Source organism: Rhipicephalus microplus, chromosome 9 (assembly GCF_043290135.1).
Source record: "Rhipicephalus microplus isolate Deutch F79 chromosome 9, USDA_Rmic, whole genome shotgun sequence".
In the NCBI taxonomy this organism is placed as follows: Eukaryota; Metazoa; Arthropoda; class Arachnida; order Ixodida; family Ixodidae; genus Rhipicephalus; species Rhipicephalus microplus.
In genome coordinates this window covers 3509933-3532003 of record NC_134708.1, presented here as the reverse complement: position 1 = coordinate 3532003, position 22071 = coordinate 3509933, and the positions used below count along the sequence as shown (strand labels likewise).

The following is a 22071-nucleotide window of genomic DNA, read 5'->3' as shown; positions in this document are numbered from 1 at the left end:
TGAATATTGTAGACGCCTAACCAACGAAGAAAGAGTTAAGAAAGGATAAATCAGTATAAGACACACCATTTCTGAATTATTTTCGATCTCTCACAATGGCTTTTATAGAGCTCAAATTCAGTAGACGGGCGTGTCATACTTCAAGGGCTATGGCATCATGTGCTAGACATGAATGATGGGCAGGTGCGAAGAAATCTGCATCAAGAAATTGCGACGGAGGAGCCGAAGCGCATAGCAGTTCCTGCGCGCGGCTCTTTTAGTACTATTCGACTGCAGCGCCGCTGCTGCGGGCAACGCGGAAGGAATTAGGTGGCGAGGCGTGGTCACGCCACTCAACACTTCTAGTACACTCTAATTGTGGTTGAAGTGGTGGTGTAGGTATGGTGGCTAGAAGGAGAGGTGTCAGCATCGTCCCAACCGCGCCTTGAAAGGAGGCGTGTTGATATTTCTTTTCGCCATGAAACGGCGCGCAAGTCGCCACCATGATCGGTCGAGAGCGCTCGCCAGCCGTAGCGCGGCACTTTCAGTCGCTTGCTCGAGTGCTCGCGAGTCGCAACGTCTGCGCTTTGCCTATTTGGACTTGCTCTGGATCAATACGTGCCAATGTGACCATGCCACAATGATGGGTAAACAGCAACGACACTGCTTTGCACCTAAATGCAATGCAGGATGTTTCGGCCCACAAACAAGGGAAGAAAACGTCTCTTCTCTGCTCCCGCCGACGATGAACGGCGCAAGGTCTGGGAGCGTGCGATTCGTCGCGCTGTCAAACCACTGGAAAATAACTGCGTTGTGGGCGAAGGTCATTTCGACTATAGATTCATCACCCGTAGCTACAAGCATGTTATCAACGGGTTCTTAGCAACTTGGGAAAAAGCTGTACCTAAGAAGGGTGGGTTCCCGAGTTTAACATCTAGCAAAGGACTCCGCGTCACTCTAACCAGCACTCTTTCCATCCGGCACTATGTCATGAAAACATTGGGCTACAAATACTAGATTTATTGGCCAAGACGCGCTTAAAATCTTTTTTGGAATTCTGAAGAAAATGTCTGGCTCGAATGATCCCCCTTCGCCGACACAATTTTTTATCTCTGTGAATTGCCTCAGTTTTTACAGCTTGGCAGTCACCCTCCAGTGCAAACATACCTTCTGGAGTTCTGAGCAGCCTTTTATGTCCGAACATCCACAATAATTTAATAAAATTGCAGAATGAGTTGCTAGTTGTGGGGCGCCTCAATGAGGTTCATGAAATGATTGTTGCTTGTGAAGCCCTTCCTGACCACACTGATCTCACTAGAGGCAAAAGTGACTCCCGGGTCACTGATTACGTCAGTGGCTATGTTGCCGGAAGACGGTGAAAAAGACGAAGTGCAACGAATGTAGCAGGTTGTTGCTTCACTCTGAGAATTCCAGCTTGCTTCCGGCAGAATCGTGCCTTTTTTACCAGTCCGAGTCCTTAAACGACCTGTTCAAAGCTACAGAAGATGCATTCACCTATTGCTTCAGTTTGAACAAGTTGAAAAGTGACAGCATAACAGACCTTGTCTCTTGCCTGTTTGTGAGGAGGTAAATATGGTCGTCTGTGAACACCACAAACTAAAAGCGACAAATCAGATAATCAGATTCTTTACACTGACCAGAATACTTTTTCTCGTTGCTGGAAAAAAAATGCGTCCAATCAAAAAAAAAAGAGAGAGAGAAAAATGAAGTTTCTTAAATTGAGACGTATGACTTAACTGTCATATGTTAACTCAGTGAACAAGGTTTTATTTCATGTTATCGTGCATTACTCACACTGTGCTGTTTCTTGTGATTTTACCATTGTCTAATTCTCATTGTTACGAATCTCCCATAAACAACTGTGATGTCACTGCCTGGCTGTGTCTTATATATGCAGAAATCGTTTCTTTTTTTTTCGTGAACTGTGTTGTGACTGTATCTATGTTTGCCTATCAAATCTCAATGTCATGTGCGTATGTATGCCCTTTGTATCATCGTATATTTACTGTTATTCTTAGTTGCTTTATTCACTTGCTTTAGCTAAGTTTCGTATAAGTTGCAGTTCTCTCCAACCTTAATGTATACATGTTGTTTATTTTTCATGTTGTTTTTCGCTTTCGTGAAAATAAATGTCTTGCTTGTAAAATTAGACCTTGACTGCGCAAGTCATAAAAATAATGGTTGCCGATACATTTACGTGCTATGAGACTTCACGGAGAACACTGAGGCATCAAAGTGAAAACTGCACGGACTTTGTCTTGAGTGTCAAGCTCACGGCAATCGAGTCACTTGATTCTCTATTTTCTAAGCTTCGTAGCTGATATACTACGAAGTGAATTGAAAACACTAGTTTTCAGTGCCAATACACGTTGCAGCGCGGCGCCGCCAGAATTGTGATAGGTAGACTTTGTTATAATCCACAGGGTAGCATGAAATATTTGCAACGAAAAAGGACTGATGCGCGGGCGCGAGGAGCGGCATCTCGAAAGCGACCGCAGCGCCGCCGCATCCGGATGAATTCTCGCTCGCTCTCCGGCGCGCCGATGCTGACACCTCTCCTCCTAGCCACCGTAGTATAGGTGTGCTGTGGTTCAAGTCTGTGGTAGGCATGGAAGAGGGAAAATAATGGTGGCAGGCATCTTTCTAGAAAAGGCGTTGATCAGGCAAACCGTGAGATCGCGCAAGATGGCAGGGTGTCGGAAAGCTCTCTGCTCTTTGTGGTCCCAATCTAGGCATACCAATGTAGCTTCCGCCGGGCAGCGTTTCTTGGCATCGGCGGCTCAAGGCCCGCCGAAGAACATTCCGGACGAAACGAAGAAGCCGCCACCAACCGCTTCGAAATCTGCTACTCCACCCGTGCCGCCGAATGTCAGCGGAGCGACTCAAGGTTACAAGGTTAAAGAATACTTCGAGCACAGCCCGTACTCCTTCTACGACATCCACGCCGACATGTTCAAGCTGCGGCTGCCACAACCGTCGAGTAGGAAATAAAAAGTGAGCAGTACTTTTGAAAGGGCACCCGATTCATGTACAATGTTTGTGGCCGATGTAGTTTCTGCCCCAGCCTAACTAAAAAAGGAAATAACGAAGTGCACAGAATCAAACCCGAATGTAACGTTGCTGTGTATGGTAGGCCCGTAGCCGGGGGGGGGGGGGGGGGGGGGGGAATGCCGAAGGACTCTCCCACTCCCCGAAATTCGAATGGCGGGCTGCTTTACCAAAAAATAAAGGGTTTTTCAAGGCCTTCAACAAGTGACACCCCCCTCACTAACCTAACCAACTTGGCAACAACTTTCGAAAGTGTCAAGTAGGTCGTCCTATCAAGTTGAATTTTTTAATTGTAATTTTTGAAGAATGTCGCGCGAGTATTGACCCCTGAACATGGTATATTCAATACATGGTGCAAGTGCATAGACATGCACCCTCTGCTTCGCTACACTGTTTGCTTAGAGATGCAGACACAGTATCCACAGTAGTTGGTGGGACCGTGGTATCGCTTATGTCGTTCCTGTTCCTTGTCTCTCATGTTACCGAATCTTGAGGTTGACGCTCGCGCTATATTGTTTAAAAACTGCAAACAAACTTGCATATTGTGCACCGCATAAATAGTGGGCAGTGAGAACAGAGGGAAAAAAGGGAACAAAAAAAGTACATCGAAATTATAATGAATAGAAAACAGAAATGTGCTGAAGCAAAAATATCACAATAGGTACTCGAACTACGAATGGCGATAATGTAAAAAAACTTCTCTTGGGTATTACCAAGTCAGAAAAATGCATCTAAATCTTACACAGTATGAAATCTAGAACTGCCCTAAGTAATGCAGAACTAAGAAAACAGTAGAATAAGATGAATGCATTTAAGACATATGAAAAAATAGTTCTGTTGCTGGTATTCCTTTCATGTTGTGTGTAAAAAGATGAGGGGTCATCCCACGGGCTTGGCAAGGGTACACATACTGTGGGAAGCAGGCGCTGCTGTCAACAGCACAACTGAATTGTGGACTGAAGCGCAGCAGGGAGGGCTTACAAGCAGAGCACAAAGTTGCTATTTTCTCGGGCACCCGCTTTTCGTACAGAGGCTCACTCTCTTCATAACTGTCTTTGCCTGCTGTTTGATGTTAAACAACAGAACACGCTATAGCCGACAAGAGCAATGTTTGGATCAGATGTGTTTGTGCCTCCACATGTTGGCACAGTGATTCTGCTAACGTTGCACGATATCACATACAGGAATATCAATGAGAGAGCATAATGGAATTCTATTACACGAGGTCAAGGTGACGAGGTGTACTGACATAACTTTTTTTATTTTCCATTGTTACCCTTCTCCGGGTAGCTCACCTTAAAGCGCCTAAAGCTTGAAAAGAACCCCTGTAACACCACTCAAGTCATTACTGAGTAATACATTCCATTAAGATATGTTATGTGAGGCCTGCTGGATAAGTAGCAAAAAAGTTGTAAATGTGGGCCGCTAATACTGAAAGTCTATGTAGAAAATCAAATGACCTAAGAGTGTCAAATGCTTTTGTCAGGTAAACGAAAATGGCCTCTACAACAGACCCTTCATCAATGAACTGTTCAATGCTACCAGCAAAATTAAACAATGCTGATTGGTCGAACAGCCATGCCTAACACTACACAAAAAGAAGGTTACATTTGTTTGGATAGTGCACAAAACAACTCTAAATAAGCTTCCCAGCAACTTTTGCTAAGAAATGCCAGAATGCAAATTTCACAGTAGGTATTATAGTTGTCAAGAGTGCCCCTTTTATTTTATTATCATCATTTTATCTAATGTGAAAGTGTTTTATGCCGGCTACACTGACGTATTTTTGTGAAATATACACTAACAGATGAAAAGAAGTAGAGAAAAAAATTCAAGCGGCCCCTCTCACTCCTGAATGCGTGGCGCGAAATGACTAGCCCACAAAGAACACATTCTCAAACGTACTAACAGAGAGCTATTTATATACATTATTTGCATTGGCGGCACTCTGTGCCCACTGGTTTCAGCGTGTTTTCGACATCATTAGCAAGAATGCGCGACAGGTTTGAAGAGCGCACTTTGGATGTTGCCTCACACGATGTGCACGCATGCTTATCTCACGATAGCAGCCGTAGATAGTGCTTTCAACATAAGTTAAAAAGAGGTTGAAGCTTACTGCAGTGGCAGTACCTACTTTTCAAAAGGAGCTCACATGAAGTTGTAACCTTTATTAGTTCCATTCGTCCTGTGTATACTTGTATGTTCGTTTTGTGCGTCCTCCTTTGTGTTTGAGCCGCACGTTTTAGGTGTCGAGCTGTGACATTTGTTAGTTGTTCTTTCTGTGCATCCTCTCTCATTGAGCAGAGCGTTTGGAGCTGCTTGCCGTTCTTTGCACGACGTTACAATTCTGTTGCGATATCACTCATTCCTTCGCTCTTGTGGAGAGACAATGCACGCTCAGCTAATGCTGTGAAGGCATATTCCACTTTCGTGTTATCCTGTGACAGAGCCATGTTTTTTTTTACTCTTGGACATTCAATTTGAAAAAAAACATTTCTCTTGTCAGACATAGTCACGAGGAAATGAGTCCACTGGTTTTGCTGAAGAAAGGTGAACGATTGAATGGCTGGTTTCTTCCGTAACCACTTTCACAGATTTTGTGGCTTTTTAATGACATGGTCACCCTAGGTCATAACTTACCACTAAGTTATTCCAACATGCTGCATACACCCTCTGTTACTGTGCATGTGTGGTATTTGAGAACATGGCTTTGGTATTTTGGGCAAAATTATGTGCTCATTCTAATCTCTTTTGCATGCTTCCATGTTCTACTACTATTTTTAGGAAGCTTTCAACCCCTGTGTGCTACTAAATAGGGCTTTATGACAGTATTGGTCCACAATAATGAAACCACAGAGTTTCTTACTCTATTTACTAGAGGGAAATCTGGCACTGCGATTGTTCATTGCACTGTGGCACAGTGCAAGAAAAATAATTTAGGTGTGCACACTCCGGCTCATGGCACGTTCAGATAATGTCGGTGCTTTTAGTCTCTCTAGACCCCTGCGGCGCAAGTACGTTGCACGCAACACTGCGTCCATATGCTGAGGAGGCAACTGGTGTTCACCACACATGGAGACTCCCAGATCGAGAACAGCCCTGTGTGCATTTGTAGCTCTAGTTGCAGTCGTGCATGGCATACTTGCCAACCTGGCAACAGAGAAATTCGTAAAACCCTCGTGTGGGGTAGAGGGGTTTTTTTAATTTGTAGCTGGGATGGATTTGCCTTTAGGGATAAGCATAATAATGTTTTGCCCCCATTAGTCAGATCGACATGCTGAATTTTCCCCCATTTTCGGCATCAAAAGAAAAAAACAAACATCGCGAAAAACAAGAGGGGGGGGGGGAGTTCCAAACACAAGCACAAACATCGATGTTGCGGTCTCATAATGACTTGGAGTGGTCGAACACACAACGGTAGGGTTTCCCAGTAAGGTGAGAGTCTCAAAGGGGGAGCACAAATGCTGCCGAAATTTTGCATTATCGAAACAAGCAAAAATTTGATTTCCGTCAAAACAACTCGCGTATGTCTTCACACGTGAACGGACAGGACGGCGCAGCTGGCTGTGGCAGAAGCGCGGGTCAAATCTTTGGCTTTTTTGTCTACTAGATTCTTTGGACAGGAAAGCCAAATGCTTCTAGCCTTTTTTAAGTCTTTGCTGCTTTTAATCTACCGCTGTGTCAGCCACGTGCCCTTGGAGCTCATAGATCGCTATCGCCGCGACCGTGGTTTTGTGCGCAGCGGTTGCAGCAAATGGTAGTTTTGTTTTCAATTCACGTGCTTTCAAAATTAAGTTGTTTTATGCTATCTATGATCGCAACTGCTGCGGTGTTTTTCACAGAGTTTGCGGAAAGCAGCATTGCTTTGACTGGTTGAGCGTTGGCCGCGCACACACCTTCAGAGTTCTGTCAACAACATTGTTACCATACATGATCATGTCGAACGACTGCAATTTCGTCCACAGCAGTTGTTGCAACGACAACAACATAGTGCGTGCGACCAGCAAACGCACTGTAATAGACAGTGCGTGCACTGGTCGCACGTGTACTTCCGATGCTTCGAGCACGCTGCTCTCGATCCACCTTCAATCGACGGTTTGGTACTAAAGTTCATATCGCATATAGTGAACTAGAATATACTGTAATATTACACGCCGCGATTAGGAAAGGTGTTTGGAACATTCGAATTTTGGCCCAAAGAAAACACGAATTTGGCTGAGAAGTTATATGAATTCGTATTGGCAGCGGTTTCGCATAACTGAAGCTCTACTGTACATTTAGATGAATGCCTCTCAAATTCGTTTACAACATGTGGTGGTGCTAGCAAAAAGCCTGGAACATACTGACCTGCATATTTGCCAATGTGGCCAGATCTCGCACACAAATTTGGATTTCGGGGAGATTTTCATGACAACATACAAACAGAAGAAACGGTCGAAATCTGGGAGTTTCCTGGACAATGTGGAAGACTTGGCAGATATGTGATAATGATAACACCAATACATATATGGTGACAGAATATAGCAGAACGCCGTTTTGTGGCCTCCGTGACTAGCTACGGTAATGTGCCATAGCCTATTGCGGAGGCCACACTATTTTACTAATTTTATATTTTTTCATAGGAAATGAAAGATGTTGTAAAACTTCAGGCAAGACTCATAAAATCGTAAGCGCGGCCAAAATTTGTACATTTTACGGGAAAATCGGTAGAGTTGGCAGGTATGTAGCACGGCAGAAATTGTGTGCTCATGTAGTTGCGCTCGGTCCCTTTAGGTCCCCACGTCTCAGCACCCCTCCGCTTTATACCACAAAACTGCTGCCAGTGCATGAACTAAAGCTGAGCATTATTTAGACGCACTTTATGTTTGAGGTAGGTGGAATGTGTCCACACCTAAATTGGTTTTCTAACACTCTGCACTGTGGGAATGATGGGCAATAGTACATGGATTTGCCTAGTCGTCATGCTTGCAGCTTTAAACACACCTGTGGCTTCGTTGTGAATTCAGTCGGCACATTTGAGCTGTCAGCATAAAAGGGGTCAAGGTAATGAAGTGCAACTGCTGAACTTTGCCTTGTGACGAAGCAGGTGACATGGAGCCAAATGAAGCTCGGACAAATTCATGCACGACCTATGCTGGCTGAAGCCCCAACACATTTCCTTCAAGTGTTAGGAATCTTGCGAATGTAACAACTTTTGGGGAGTGTAGCCACATTGCACAACTGATGCCTTCCTTGCTAAACAAGTTGTACCTACTGCTTGAAAAAAATAAGCATGAAAAATCAAAGGAAAATTCTGCAGCGTGTTATTGCCTCAAGTGCCACATCATTCTCCGACGATGCACCCTGCTTCCTGCATTTGTAAATGCCGCCAAACAAATAACAAGCAAAGCACGCAATGCACCGAGGTCTGCGCGTTCCACCACACCACGCGCTAGAAGAGGAAGACTAGTGGCTTATGGTGTGACCAGCTTGCAGCTGCGCAAGAGAAGAAGAGGTGGAAGATGTTCAAGTGGTTAGCAAGGAACATTTCGTGTGTAAGGTTGTCTTCTTAAGTTTTTGCACACAAGTTTGCCCTGAATAAATAGTCTTTACCACGACGCGTTCTATTTGTTGGTAACATGTGGTTGAGGTGCTAGGATTGTTTCCAAGCCCACCACAGGCCAGGGAGCTCAGTCCGTACCCGCCAACGTTGCAGCCAGTGGAAGTGACGCCTGTCCACCAACGTACGAGTCGCCGTCTACAAGGTGAGGAGCTCGAGTTTGGCCCCCTTTACGGTTCTAGTGCAGCGGAGATTGCAAATACCACCATGATGGCCGCTCAAGCGACACCGTCTCCGTCCCATATTCACCCCAGGTACCAGAGGTCTTCCACGGCGACACTTCTGAAGATGCCAAGGACTGGCATGCTGGCTTCGAACGTGTCGCCAGTTTGAACGGCTGGGCGCTCAGAGAACGTGGCGCTCAGAGGTTCTGTGCGTACTTGATTTGAAAACCATGAAGCGTCATTGTTGACATGGGACAACTCTTGAAGGGAGCTGCTCATTACCTACCCAAACACAGACCGCAGGGAGAAGGTAGAGGCCGCTCTTCGGGGAGAAACCAAAGGAACAATGAGAGCGTGGCTATGTACATCAAAGACACGTCGAGGCTCTTCCGCCGAGCCGACCCAAACATGGCCGAGGAGAAGAAGCTGCGGCACTTGATGCGCGGATTGAAGGAGATTTTTGCAGGCCTGGTGCGTAATCCTCTGTGGACTGTGTCAAAGTTTAGATCTGAGGTAATGACAATGGAGAGGACACTGCAGCAGCGTGCACGACAGTATAACAGGAACGTAAACGTCTGTCCAGCTGGCGCGTTGTCGGGAACCCTTACTGACAACATTGACGTTCTGTGGGAAGTGGTGAGGGCTGTCGTGAGGGAGGAGCTACAGAAAATGCAACTCGCCCTAAACCCTCCAGCGATGCCCTCACTTGCGGATGTAGTGCGTGAAGAAGTGCGGCAATCTATTCTTCAACCACAGCCCCAAGTGCTGCACCGAGCACAACCACAACCTCAGCTGTCGTATGCACAAATAGTGCGAGAGGACCTTGGACGCACAAGCTTTGCTCAAGCCGACGTTATGCCCTCGACATTTCCACGCAGCATGCCACCGCCCATACCTGAAGCCAGGCCCCATAAAAGCGATGTGTGGCACACTGCAGACCGGTGGCCCCTTTGCTACCACTGCAGAGAGGCAGGTCACCTTTATCGAGCACCTCATTATCGTCCAGTGGGACTGCGCGGCTTCCCAGTCAATGCACTCTGCCCGCGGAACGGTGAGCGCCCTTGCGAGATCCAAGACTTTTTGTCGCCGTGCCATACACTTCAGAACACTCGGCAACAGGAATTGTGATCAACATCTCCAATGCGCTACCGGTCGCCGAGCCCTAGAACATCATCCATTTTCCCGAAACCTCGATCACCTAGCCCGCGACGGGAAAACTAGAGCCAGCGACCTGTGGAGGCAAGACTGCTGATACTCAAAAAACAGATAAGCCTCCTCCGCTGGCTCGACTGAATGACTACAGTTACAAAGCGACATATAAGTGCAGTAATGGTGACGTTATCTCCGAACTGTTAGTCACCATTGACGACCTGAAAGCTATTGCGCTAATAGACACTGGGGCGGACTACTCCACGGTCAGTAGCCTCCTAGCAAAGAAGTTGATAAAGGTACTGACTAGTGGACCGGACTGCAAATATGTATGGCCAGAGGGCACTTAGTCAGCCCCGTGGGACTGTGCACAGCAAGAATAGGAATCGGGGAATTCGTCTACGTCGGCAGCTTCAACGTTCTTCCCGAGTGTTCCTGTGAGCTGATTATAGGCATGAACTTCTTGCTGGCAAATAGCGCAATCATTGACTTACAAGAATCTAACGTCTTCTTTTCTACAGAGAACGCTGTCGCAATGTGTCAAACGGATAAACCAGTCGTGTCTTCTCTCCGGGTTGTGGATGAAGGCGTGACACTGCCGCCACGTTTAAGTGTGACAGTTCCCGTGAAAAATGACATATTTAGTGATTATGAGGTGCTAGCAGACGGAAACGTCGGGTTGATCATCGAAAAAGGAATATGCATGGCAGGAGGTTTGGTGAACCTTCGTAATAGATGTGCAGACGTCCCATTGACCAACTTTGGCAGTGAGGCGCAGCATGTGGCGAAGGGAACAGCTATAGCAACTCTGCACGAATATTTTCAAGTTGCGAATGTTTGTGCTCTTGATTGGGACCCGCTAGATTCTGCACCAATGGGCAGCGTCCTTGAATCGATAGACATCAACAGCGAGCTCTCATCACCACAGAGGAAGCATATTGTTGATCAGATCAAAAACTTTGCTGAGTGCTTTTCCATTTCATCGAAAGTCGTACGCACTCCAGTCACCAAGCATCGCATCGTGGTCGAAGAAAATGTTAAACCGGCGCATCAAAGTCCATATCGAGTAGCTCCAAAAAAAAAAAAAACAGAAGCTATAAGAAAACAAGTACAGGAAATGCTGAAAGACGATGTAATACAGCCATCACATAGTTCTTGGGCGTCACCGGTGGTATTAGTCAAAAAGAAGGACAACTCTCCGAGGTTTTGTGTTAACTACCAAAAGCTGAACCTCGTCACGAAGCGGCACTTTTATCCACTACCATATATTGACGATACTCTGAACAAGCTACGAAATGCTCATTTCGTTTTGTCATTGGATTTAAAAAGTGGATACTGGCAAATCAAAGTAGATGAACGAGATCGTGAGAAGATGGCGTTTGTGACGCCCGATGGTCTAAGAGTTCAAAGTACTTTCTTTTGGCTTGTGCTCTGCTCCCGCAACCTTCCAAAGAATGACGGACATTGTCCTCTCCGGACTTAAATGGCAATTATGCCTCGTCTATCTAGATGATGTAGTAGTTTTTTCTTCGACTTTCAAGCATCACATCCACCATCCGAGGACAGTACTAAATGTCATTCGCGCAGCAGCACTGACTATCAAACCGCAAAAATGTCACTTCGGATTTTGCGAGCTTCGGTTCCTCGGGTACATTTTTAGTGCTGAAGGTGTCCGCCCAGATCTTGAAAAGATACCTGTTGAAAACTTTCCGAAGCCACGGGACAAGAAGGCCTCGAGATGATTCCTGGGACTCTGTGCCTGCTACAGACGCTTCACTGAAAATTTCGCCAAGCTCGCTGAACTATTGACACGGCTTACAAAAGAAGGTGTGCCATTCGCCTGACAGGAAGAACAAGAAGGTGCTTTCTCTAAGTTGCGATGCCGTTTGCACTCTCCTCTTATTCTTGCTCATTTTGATGAAGACGCCGAAGCAGACATCCATACCAACACCAGTAACGTTGGGCTTGGCGCCTTTCTCATTTAATGGCAGAATGTACCAGAAAGAGTTATTGCATACCCAAGCCACACTCAATCGAATGACGAGTCCAATTACTCAGCTACAGAGCAGGAATACTTGGCAGTTATATGGGCCATCTTTCAAGTTCCGTCCATGCCTATGCGGCAGACCTTTTAGGGCGATCAGCGACCATCACTCATTGTGTTGGCAAATTGAAAGGACCCTTCAGGAAGACTTGCTAGATGGAGCCTACTTCTGCAGGAATATGACTTCACGGCTGTGTACAAATATGACCTCAAGCACAATGACTCAGATTGCCTGCCACGTAAACCAGTTGAGCATTCATCCTCTGAACATGAAGATTTCTCGTTTCTTGGAGCTTTCAACGCATCCGATATGGCCCTTCATCACCGTACGGATCCAGTGCTGCTCCTGCTTATCCAGTACTTGGAAAGTCGGCAAGCAAAGGGGCCGCAAGTTTTCGTTCGAGGGCTAAGTTTCCATGTTCTCCGGAATGGCGTCCTCTACTAGCGAAACTTTGAACACGGTGACGAGACGTTTCTGCTTCTCGTACCATCATCACTGCGAGCGGAAATATTAGAAGCATGTCACGATGACCCTTAAGCTGGGCATATGGGTGTCAGCCGGACTTCAGCCAGAATCTACCACAGGTATTATTGGCCGAAGTTAATGAATTCTGTACAGCACTATGTGAAGTCGTGCCAATAGTGTCAAAGGCGCAAAGTACCACCTTTAAATTAAAACCAGCATGTCTTTTGAAGCCAATAGAGCCACCAAAAGTACTATTTGAGCAAGTGGAAATGAATTTACTTGGACCATTTACTGTCTCATCGTACGAGAAACGGTAGATTATTGTAGCGACAAACCCGCTATGCTGAGACGTCGTCTCTCGCAGAAGGAGCTGCGAATAAAAAGGCTTAATTCTTTGTCAGCCAGATAGTGCTATGGCATGGCACTCATAAGGTTGTCATAACCGACAAATAGACAGTGTAAATTGACAGCGTTCACCGCTCGTTTGACGTAGTCTATCATGAAACTGACGTGTACCGACCACAGAAGTACAGCTAACCATCCCCAGACAAACGGCTTAACTGAAAGGCTCAATAGAATGCTGGCTGACATGCTCTCCATGTATGTGGATGTCGAACATTGTTCATGGGACAGCATAACACTGCAGTACAGGAGACGACACGCTTCACGCCATTCCAGCTTGTTTTTGGTAGGACAGTAACAACGACCTTAGACGCTATGTTACCTGTCAGCATTATGAACAAAGATAATGCTGATATCAGCAAATACATAGAGAGAGCTGAAGAGGCCCGACAGTGGGCAAGGCACTGCATAATTCAACAGCAGGCTTTGACTCAGGTCGCTATAACCTGAAGCGAAGAGATGTCCAGTATGATCCCGGAGACAAAGTGCGGGTATGGACACCTGTATATGCATTGGGTCATTCCGAAAAGCTGATGTGGCACCACTTCGGCCCATACAAGGTACCTCGTTGGTTGAGCACCTTAAACTACAAGGTCATCCCCGTAGGCCAAGTGGGCTCGACTCGATGAGGAAATCACCCAGAAGTCGTACATGTGGTACGCATGAAACCCTACTACGAAAGGCAATGAACATCACTGATACACGTGCTTAGCCATCAAGTCAAACCCTGCATTTCAAAACTTTTGGCCCTCTCAGCACATCGAGACGATGCGTTTTAGGAGGAGAATTAATGCCACAAGTTGCTCGTCATCCTCCGATGACACACCACGCTTCCTGCATTTGTAAATGCTGCCAAAAAAATAACAAGCAAAGCGTGCAATGCACCGGCGGTCTGCGCATACCACCGCACCCACGCTAAAAGAAGACTAATGGCTTATGGTGTGACCAGTTCGCAGCTGCGCGAGAGAAGAAGAGGCGGAAGAGGTTCATGTGGCTAGCGAGGAACATCTTGTGTCTAAGGTTGTCTTCTTAAGTTCTCGGGCACAAGTTCGCTCTGAATAAATAGTCTTTACCAAATCGCGTTCTATTTGTTGCTAACATCATACTGTCTCTTAAAATTGAAAGCCTGCCATACACTTCGTACGAATGATGTCAACTGCTGGCATTGCACAATGTGACGTCATGTGGTGGCACATGAACCGTGCTTTGCTTCATTCTTGCTGTGTTTCACTTGGTTTTCAAAAGAAAGGATCTTGCTTCAATGTGGCAAGTGACTTTGTTTAATGCATAAGATAACTGCAATAAAGACCTAAACAATCTGTAAAGTGGAAATACATATTTTTTTTTCTTTTTACAGGTTTATCCCCGGGCAAGGGCACTCCATAAATGCCTGCACCCAACAATTTAGAAACATCAAGCTGCTTTATTGTTCAAATTAAAGATGGTTACTTATTGCACATGGTATCATATAAAAGCACTTTGAGAGGTTGTCATGACTTATTCTTGGCTTTTAGTACAAAGAAAGTTTGGCTAAATTTTATACCTTCCACAAAAGTGTTCATGAACTGAAGAACAAGGATAGCGTGGAAGATGAAAATAGGTGAAAAACATTTTTTTTCATACAATGTTAATGTTAATGTAAGTACATTACCAGTTACAGTTCCGAAAAGGCAACAATTATGTTACTAAATTCGCGAGAAAAGTAACATGTCCCCACAAACACTGCAAAAAACACCATATGCTCTAGTTGTTCTTCAGCTCTATTGTGTTGTCATTCAAAACAAAAAAGGGGGGGGGGGGGACAAAAGGCAATGCCATCAGTGAAGTCTTGCCAAGATGATGCTTCTTTGAAAAAGTACTCTTTCCGAAGTTGTAGAAGCTCAACTCCACACATGTCATAGCTAAGAAATACTCGAATATTTTGAACAGGTGTCATAGGAATCACTAGAACAAATAGAGTTTGTATCACATGGCATCATGATGCATACAATTCTTGGGTTTATCGATGCAGGCTTCATCGTAAATCATCTGGTGGTGCTTCAGGTACGTATCTGTAAGGCTTCTAGGGTTTGCTATTTTATTTTAAAAAAATTGAAAAGCAGTTGAAAGAGCCATAAATCCACATGTCCAATGGCAAGACATTTTCTCTCATACTTGCATAAATATGACAGACTGCAGCAGTATGAGCATCCATAAAAAACTTTCTATCTGACTGTGTACAAATAGAAATAACACAAGTTCTGTAAAAGGCTTTAAAAAATGAAAGAAAAAAATCCTTGAACATAAAATTTCACTAAAGCCAACATTTTTACAAGGAGACTTGATGAAAGCAAGTCCCCCTGTCAAAACTTTGGCTCTAGTGACATTTCGTGTTCAAAAATTTCTTGTTTCATCAATGTGTATAAGCTCGCATACTAATCTCCCAGGTACTAAGGTACTGTAAGTTGTCACAAAAGCATTTTGGACAACTGCAAAGGAAATTTCAGGAAATTTAGCTAAAAAATAAAGTCAGTGACGGCTCATCACAGTCTGCGACTGCTTCCATAGTGACCTACTCCAGACATAAGCTTCAATAGAGATACCTAGGGTGTGCCGCAATGCAGCCCCAGTGTTTACCCCTTCTACCGGTGCCACCCTTTGGGCACAGGATACGCACTATTATTCAAGTACACTGTGCAGGGAAGCTCTCAGTTGGCCGAGAATTATTTGAACAAGACTGAGTTCCTTATTTTCTCATAAGAAAGCTGCATTAATGGTGGGACGATCGCGTATACAGTCCCGATGATGAAATGTTGCTGCTGATTGTCTATCTATGGTACTAATTACCCTTACTTGGTTCAATTACGGAGGCTGCAAAGTTGCGATGCCACAGTCTGCCTTGCAAGCACAGCAGATTTTCATGTGGCGATATTACGTAGGAAGAACTCTCAATAGACTGGTCATTGGCAAGATAAGGCCCCATGCTGCCACACCATTCATTCACAGTAGCATGCCTCGGAGGACATATTATAATTGTTGGCGTTTAACATACCAAAACCACGGTACCATTATGAGGGATGCCGCAGTGAAGGGCTCCGGACCCATCGGCCACCTGGGGTTGTTTAATGTGCACCTAAATCTAAGCACACGGGCCTCGAGAATTCTTGCCTACACTGCAAATGCAGCTGCCAATCTCCGAGGATGAACAGCAGTGACCCAAGTACTATGTGGTCTAAATGAGCGTACATCAACAGATGCCCTTGTTATGTCCATATTGCCTTCTAGAGTCACAATACTACTTAGACAGAACAGATTAAAGCAATTGGGCCTCGCATAAGGAGGTCTTGAGCCACACTTGGCCCATGCAGCAAGCACGCACGTGCTTAAAGGTTCCCCTCCAGGCCTCGAACTTGGCGGGCTCTCAGCTTCCAGACATCCTGAAAGGGAGACGAGGTTACTTATGGCCTGTGCACACACTGGAAGGCCCATGTCATCTTCTGGTCTGCAAACCTCACGTAGATGACAAAACTACATGTAGTGCTTATTCAGACGTTTTTCTCTTTTTATGTGTGCCTATGCATATGTGAGTGTGTTGTATACAGAGCACTTTTTTTTTAAAGACAATACAGATATTAAAAGAAATTTGATCACAGCAGGCTCCTGTCGTTCTTGCCCGTGAATTCGACGTCAAAGTGAAAGTCTTTTCCTACAGGTGAAATGACGTGACTAACGAAAACTTGTCAGTTTTTCAATTATTTACCTGAGTCAGTTGTCTATGTCAGGGCATGATAATTTATCACATACCCATTTTTTTACAACTCACGAAAATTGCACATATATCAAGATATTTAAACACAAAATTCAAGGGCGAAATTGAGCGCACTGGCATGCACAACGTGCAGAACATTTGATCACAGTTTGAAATGAGCACCACACACTAAAGTAAGGCAACACACTGGCATAATTGATATGACTTGCAGCTTTTCTTGAAAACATATGGCCACAGTGCACCTTCATTCAAATTTTCTCACTCCCTTGTAACAGGTAGGTCCAGTTAGACAGCAAAACCATTGCGTTTCATGCACGCTGAGGTTTCAATTTTGCTCTTGGAGTTTCGTGACGAATACAGTCAAACCCCTTTATAAGAGGCACTGATATAAAAGACAAATGGTTATAAGAGACACCAGCGTGCCTACAGTAAATTACGAGTTGATAAGGAAATGCATACGAGGTACCCTGCTTATAAGAGACATCTCATATAAAGGACAAAAACTGCTGCCTGGAGTATGCCTCTCATAAAGGGGTTCAACTGTATCTTGAATGGCATGCAACTTTTGCCATTTCTAAAAAATGGGTATGGCATAAAGTGGCATGCACTATGAATTCGTAATTAAACACCTGCTCTCAAGTGAATAACTAAAATGTAAACTAATTTTTTATTAGTCATGACAGTGGCACTTTAAATGTGGCAAAGTAGTTCCACATCTGTGTGGGGTTCATGCACAATAACGACAGTAGCCTGTCATAGGATTTTTATAAAAAATCTGTGTTGCCTAAAATATCCTCTATGTACATAAAATTTGAGGAGAAAGTTGCCCTCCTTCCTGGATGACTATGCCAATGTGAAACAGCAGCCTCTTGTGTCGTTCCTTTGGTCAGTCTGGTTGTTTTGTGGAGCACTGTTTCACTGAAGTACGAAGCGCTAACAAGTGGCCCTGTATAGTACTGCATCTGGACTACCTGGTGATCTTGTGTGTCGAGTGGTTGCAGCAAAAACTAGGAACGCAATGGCACACGGATGCAAAAGTGTCTTGGCGTTTTTCTTTGTGCGCAAGTCTAATTTTTGCTTAACCACTCGACATGTGTTTCTATACAACACTAAGATTATGCTTTGTTCTGGGATGCCATTTTACTTTTCTGTTCGGCTCCCAGTAAAGTAGTGAAACGAACATCCCAATGCCTAGGATCGGTGCTGATGATGTGTTTTAATAAAAAGTTGGCTTTATTGTAGCGTTAGAGAGCCTTTTTCACGGATCGATGCTGGAAAGAAGCCTCGCTGTATTTACAAAACAATAAGGCCTGAAGTTGGGCTGAGTGCCCAAGGTATCACACATTTCTAAAATATGTGGCTAGTAGGAGGCACAATCTCTGCCTATTGTTTTTCCGGGCTGCATAAAATGGCTGGCTTTCGCTCATGCACCTCAAGGTCCCCAAGGAAACCGGCACGCGGAAAAAAATACCTTATGCCACACATGCTGTAGGCATTGTGAGTGAAACTGCACTCATTAGAGAAAAGCTTTGCAATGAAAAAACTGGCTGATAAAACAACACCAATCTTCTGTTGATGCTTCTTTTCATTGGCCTAGGCATTGTCAGGCCTGTGAACCAATACTTAACAGGATGAGAACACAGGCTAGCATTTTTATTTCGGCACATCAGTGTTGAAGGAATACTGACACGATTTTGAGGCTGCTCAAAAGGGACATGTTTAGTCTTTGTGGTGTGCACTATGAACACTGTTGGCGCACCGAAGCCAGACAACACGTATAACACAATTCCACCCAGCATTTGCAAGCCAGCTCCACCGGGATAAACATTACAAGGCAACACACTTCACTGCGTTTGTGAAATCTGCGACTGAATCGCGGTCCGACAGGCACACCACGTGCAACTGAACCGACAGCTGTTGCTAGTATTTGGCAAGTTACAGTTCTCCCATGACATGTGTTGACACGACTAAGCCGCTACTTCTATATCAAAACCAAAACTGGTGTTTTAAGGTATCAAGAATATATGCCGTGCATTTATAAGCGCTACGACATTTTTGAAATCTGCGTGTTAAGTTATATCAACCTGAAAAAGTTTCGAATTCGTGTCAGTACTCCTTTAACCTACAAACCAAGTGTGGAGCCACTCACCGCATAGTTTTTCACCGCAATATTGGGAAAGCGCTTGTGGAAGATCTCGAGCACTTCTTCAGCAATAGGATCCTGGACAGAGCCTTGCACGTCAATGTACTCACACTCGGAAGCTGCATAGTGGCATGATATGGCCTGGGCAGCAACAAAAAACACTCAAATTACGGTTTCAAGAGAAATAAGATTTTAACACAAAAGTATTAAAGAGCTCGTTTCACAGAAATTTCGGTGTCGGCGGCATTGGTTATCAGCCAAAAATTATCATCTTGCGCGAGATAAAAAAATAATGAAGAAGATGCAAACAAAATAAACAAATAATAAAAAAGTTCTGGGTCCCAGTGGGGATCGAACTTGGGTCGTTTGAGAAGCAAGCGGGTGTTCTACCACACAGTCACGCATCTGCTTGTGAATACAGCAAAAATAACTTTTTCTGCTTGGAAATGCAGTGAAGGTCACTCGCGTGCTTCGCAAACACATGCGTCCTGTATACATGCTTCACTATACAACATTAAATATTGCAGTAATAATGCGTAGTACAAGGGTACACTGCCATCGAGTATCAGAACTTGTGGTTATCATGATGACTTCATGGTTTAAAGCCGGTCACCCACTACACAAGTCTACAAGTCTCGCACATTACTGCACCTATTCTCATAACGCCACATAGGCGGTGCATAGCAAGTTTGCAAAGATTTCATGCACTAAGTGTTTGAAGTACGCGCTAGGGACAGGATATCGCTATTGCGTTCAACTCTTAAAGATGAAGCTTGAGGGTCCCTTGATTTTCATTTTGTTTCCGTTCTACAACTTGAGTTCCCCATTCCAATTAAACACTCGAGTACTCTCATGATACATACATTGAACCACTTTAAACCGTTTTTCCTTTGGCTAGAAAATTGTAGTAAATCTCAAAAACAACTTCTTGAAGCTTTTCTGTGAAGGCTGAACAATGGGAAACTTAACTATTACAGCAGGGAGCTTGAAACATCTATGTTAAAACAAAAACAGATATCACAAAGACTAAACAACATATACTGCACAAATATATTCATCAACAGCAAATAATTCGGTTTTTAGAGCAATGCCCAGCACAAGAGGAATGCTGGGTTATGCGAATATGATGCAGTGTCTTCAGCCAGTGATGTTTTTCTAAACTTGGCAGACCCACAGCATGTGGAGAGTACTTGATTATCTTGCATATTTTCAGAGATGTAATTCGTGAAAAGCACAGCAGTTGTTACTTCGTCTGCCTTCGTACTTTCTGAGCATCAACTGCAAGTAACAGGCACCTGTTTGGCCCGTGCTCACATTGTAGCTCTTGCAGTGAATGCAAGAAGAGTGAAGCTCACACTTGGGCAGTGCCTTTCACTGTCATTCCTTGTATAATGCTGTCAAGAAATTCTTTGTGTCACTGCAGCAGTAGTGATCATGCATACCTTGCGAAAGCCCTTTGTCCTGTTGGCACCCGACCCATGGATGAGGAGCGGGTGGAAAAACACCGTGTCACCCGCTTCCATCTCCAGGTGGACACGCTTGTCAAACACAGAGTCTGCCAGGCCCTTGACTCCATGGTACATCTTGTTCACACCACCCTTGGAAACAAGACTTTCTCTCATTTCAGACCGTCATGCTAACTACACCCTCTGTAGGGCGGAAGCTCCAATTAAACTGGTCCCGTTAATTAATCCCGACAGATCCATTCTGCACACTCCCTGCCTCATGCTAGCCTTTTCTTGGAGCCTATTGATGACTGGCAACTATCTTGCCTTTGCGCTCAGCCCATTTCTCCTCTGCTAATGCCCATGTCACACGGCACGTGTAATGTCAAGTCTACCCAGCTATATGAAATGACATTCACAATTGATGTCAACGTTTATCAGCAGGCTGTCAAGACACCAAAAAGTTGCAAATAGTAGATTTCATTTGCATAGCATTGTTCAGCTAGTTCAAAATATACCGCAGATGATCAGTGCAAACGAACATTACTTGCTCTCCAGCTGCTGCGAATGAAGCCTCCGAAACGGCTGAAGTGCCTCAGTCTTGCTATTGAAAAAAAGATGACAGACAATGAGAAATTCGGAGCTGTACCTACACACCAATTCATTTCCTTTGGCTGCTCTTTGGGCTTTGACTTCACCAGTGATTAACAGAGTGCATGAGAATTTTAACTTGAGCGAGTTGGTACGGATTCATCTTGATTTTAACAGCGCAGTGGGGAACAGAGACTAGAAGAAAAGTAAGGGCACGACCCGGGTGTTGTGCTCTTACTTTTCTTCTAGTTCCCGTTCTTGAGTGCGCTGTTAAACTGAAGATGTTTAACAGAGAACTGTGATGCTCTCCAAAAAAGGATAAGTGGTTTGAAAATGTTCTCCATAAACTGGTGTCCCACACGTGCCTGCGTAATCCAATGCAGCGACCCAAAACAACAGTGAGCATGTGTAAACATGATTGACAGAAGGTGCTATAGTGTCAAGTCTGAGCCTCGGAACATAGCTGCACAAATCGCTTCCACTATCGTGTTGCACGTTCAAAGATTACCAAAACGTTAACCACAACTTTTAATAAACACCTGAACATTGTTTACACTTGCTTTAAGATGTCGATTTTGTAATCTCTTGTCAAGTGCCTGCTGACGAGAGTACACATGTGGTGCTTCCATTAGTTCAATGAACACATTCAACGGGTGAATGTCATTCACTATGCCAGTGTAGCAGCAACAAAAACGACATTAATTAGGCTTGTGCGAATAGTGAATTCCAGGTTCGAAGCGTATAGTGAAATTTAGGTTCAAAGCGAATTAGCAGCAACAAAAACGACATTAATTAGGCTTGTGCGAATAGTGAATTTCAGGTTCGAAGCGTATAGTGAAATTTAGGTTCAAAGCGAATAGTAATTTTATCAAATAATTTCGAATTGAATTCGGATAACATGTATGAAACAAAAGGGGAATATTTATCATGACCTAACTACCCTGCACAATATTTCTTTTGAATTGAAATAGGAACTGTATGCAAACGCCATTTTTTTTTCGTTCAAAGGAAGTCAAAACAACCTTGAGTAGTAGTTTTGATAGGATGCGAGTGATAACCTGTAAGATGCTTAAAGTTTTAAAATTTATTATACTTGGAGCATGTAAGCCATCATAACAAGCTTAATAAAATGAAGAATCGATTTGAGAGTAACATGTTCCTTTAAAGGGGCCCTGCAACACTTCTTAAAGTAGCCATGGAGCCACTAAACATGCTTGTTGCCTCACAATGTTACCACCGCAAATTTTCTAGAATCGGTCCAGTAAGAGCGGA

The 22071-nt window shown here is 44.4% G+C and overlaps 1 protein-coding gene and 1 long non-coding RNA gene across 4 annotated transcripts in view; one reads left to right on the top strand and one right to left on the bottom strand.

Annotated features, from left to right (window-relative positions):
• Positions 1–1308: 1308 nt before the first annotated feature.
• On the top strand, positions 1309–14361 carry LOC119163334 (uncharacterized). Its single transcript, XR_005108697.2, has 2 exons — positions 1309–2994; positions 14230–14361. It is a non-coding gene; the product is annotated as an uncharacterized LOC119163334 (long non-coding RNA).
• The window catches only part of LOC119163333 (putative phytanoyl-CoA dioxygenase), a 57421-nt gene continuing 49479 nt past the window's right edge, over positions 14130–22071 (bottom strand). For all 3 annotated transcript variants that reach the window (XM_037415312.2, XM_075872989.1, XM_037415313.2), the window contains 3 exons: positions 20206–20361; positions 18770–18904; positions 14130–16288 (listed from right to left, as the gene is read on the bottom strand). In XM_037415312.2, coding sequence (XP_037271209.2) covers positions 16235–16288; positions 18770–18904; positions 20206–20361 — 345 coding nt within the window. In that variant the 3' untranslated portion in view covers positions 14130–16234. The remainder of the gene's footprint in view (positions 16289–18769; positions 18905–20205; positions 20362–22071) is intronic.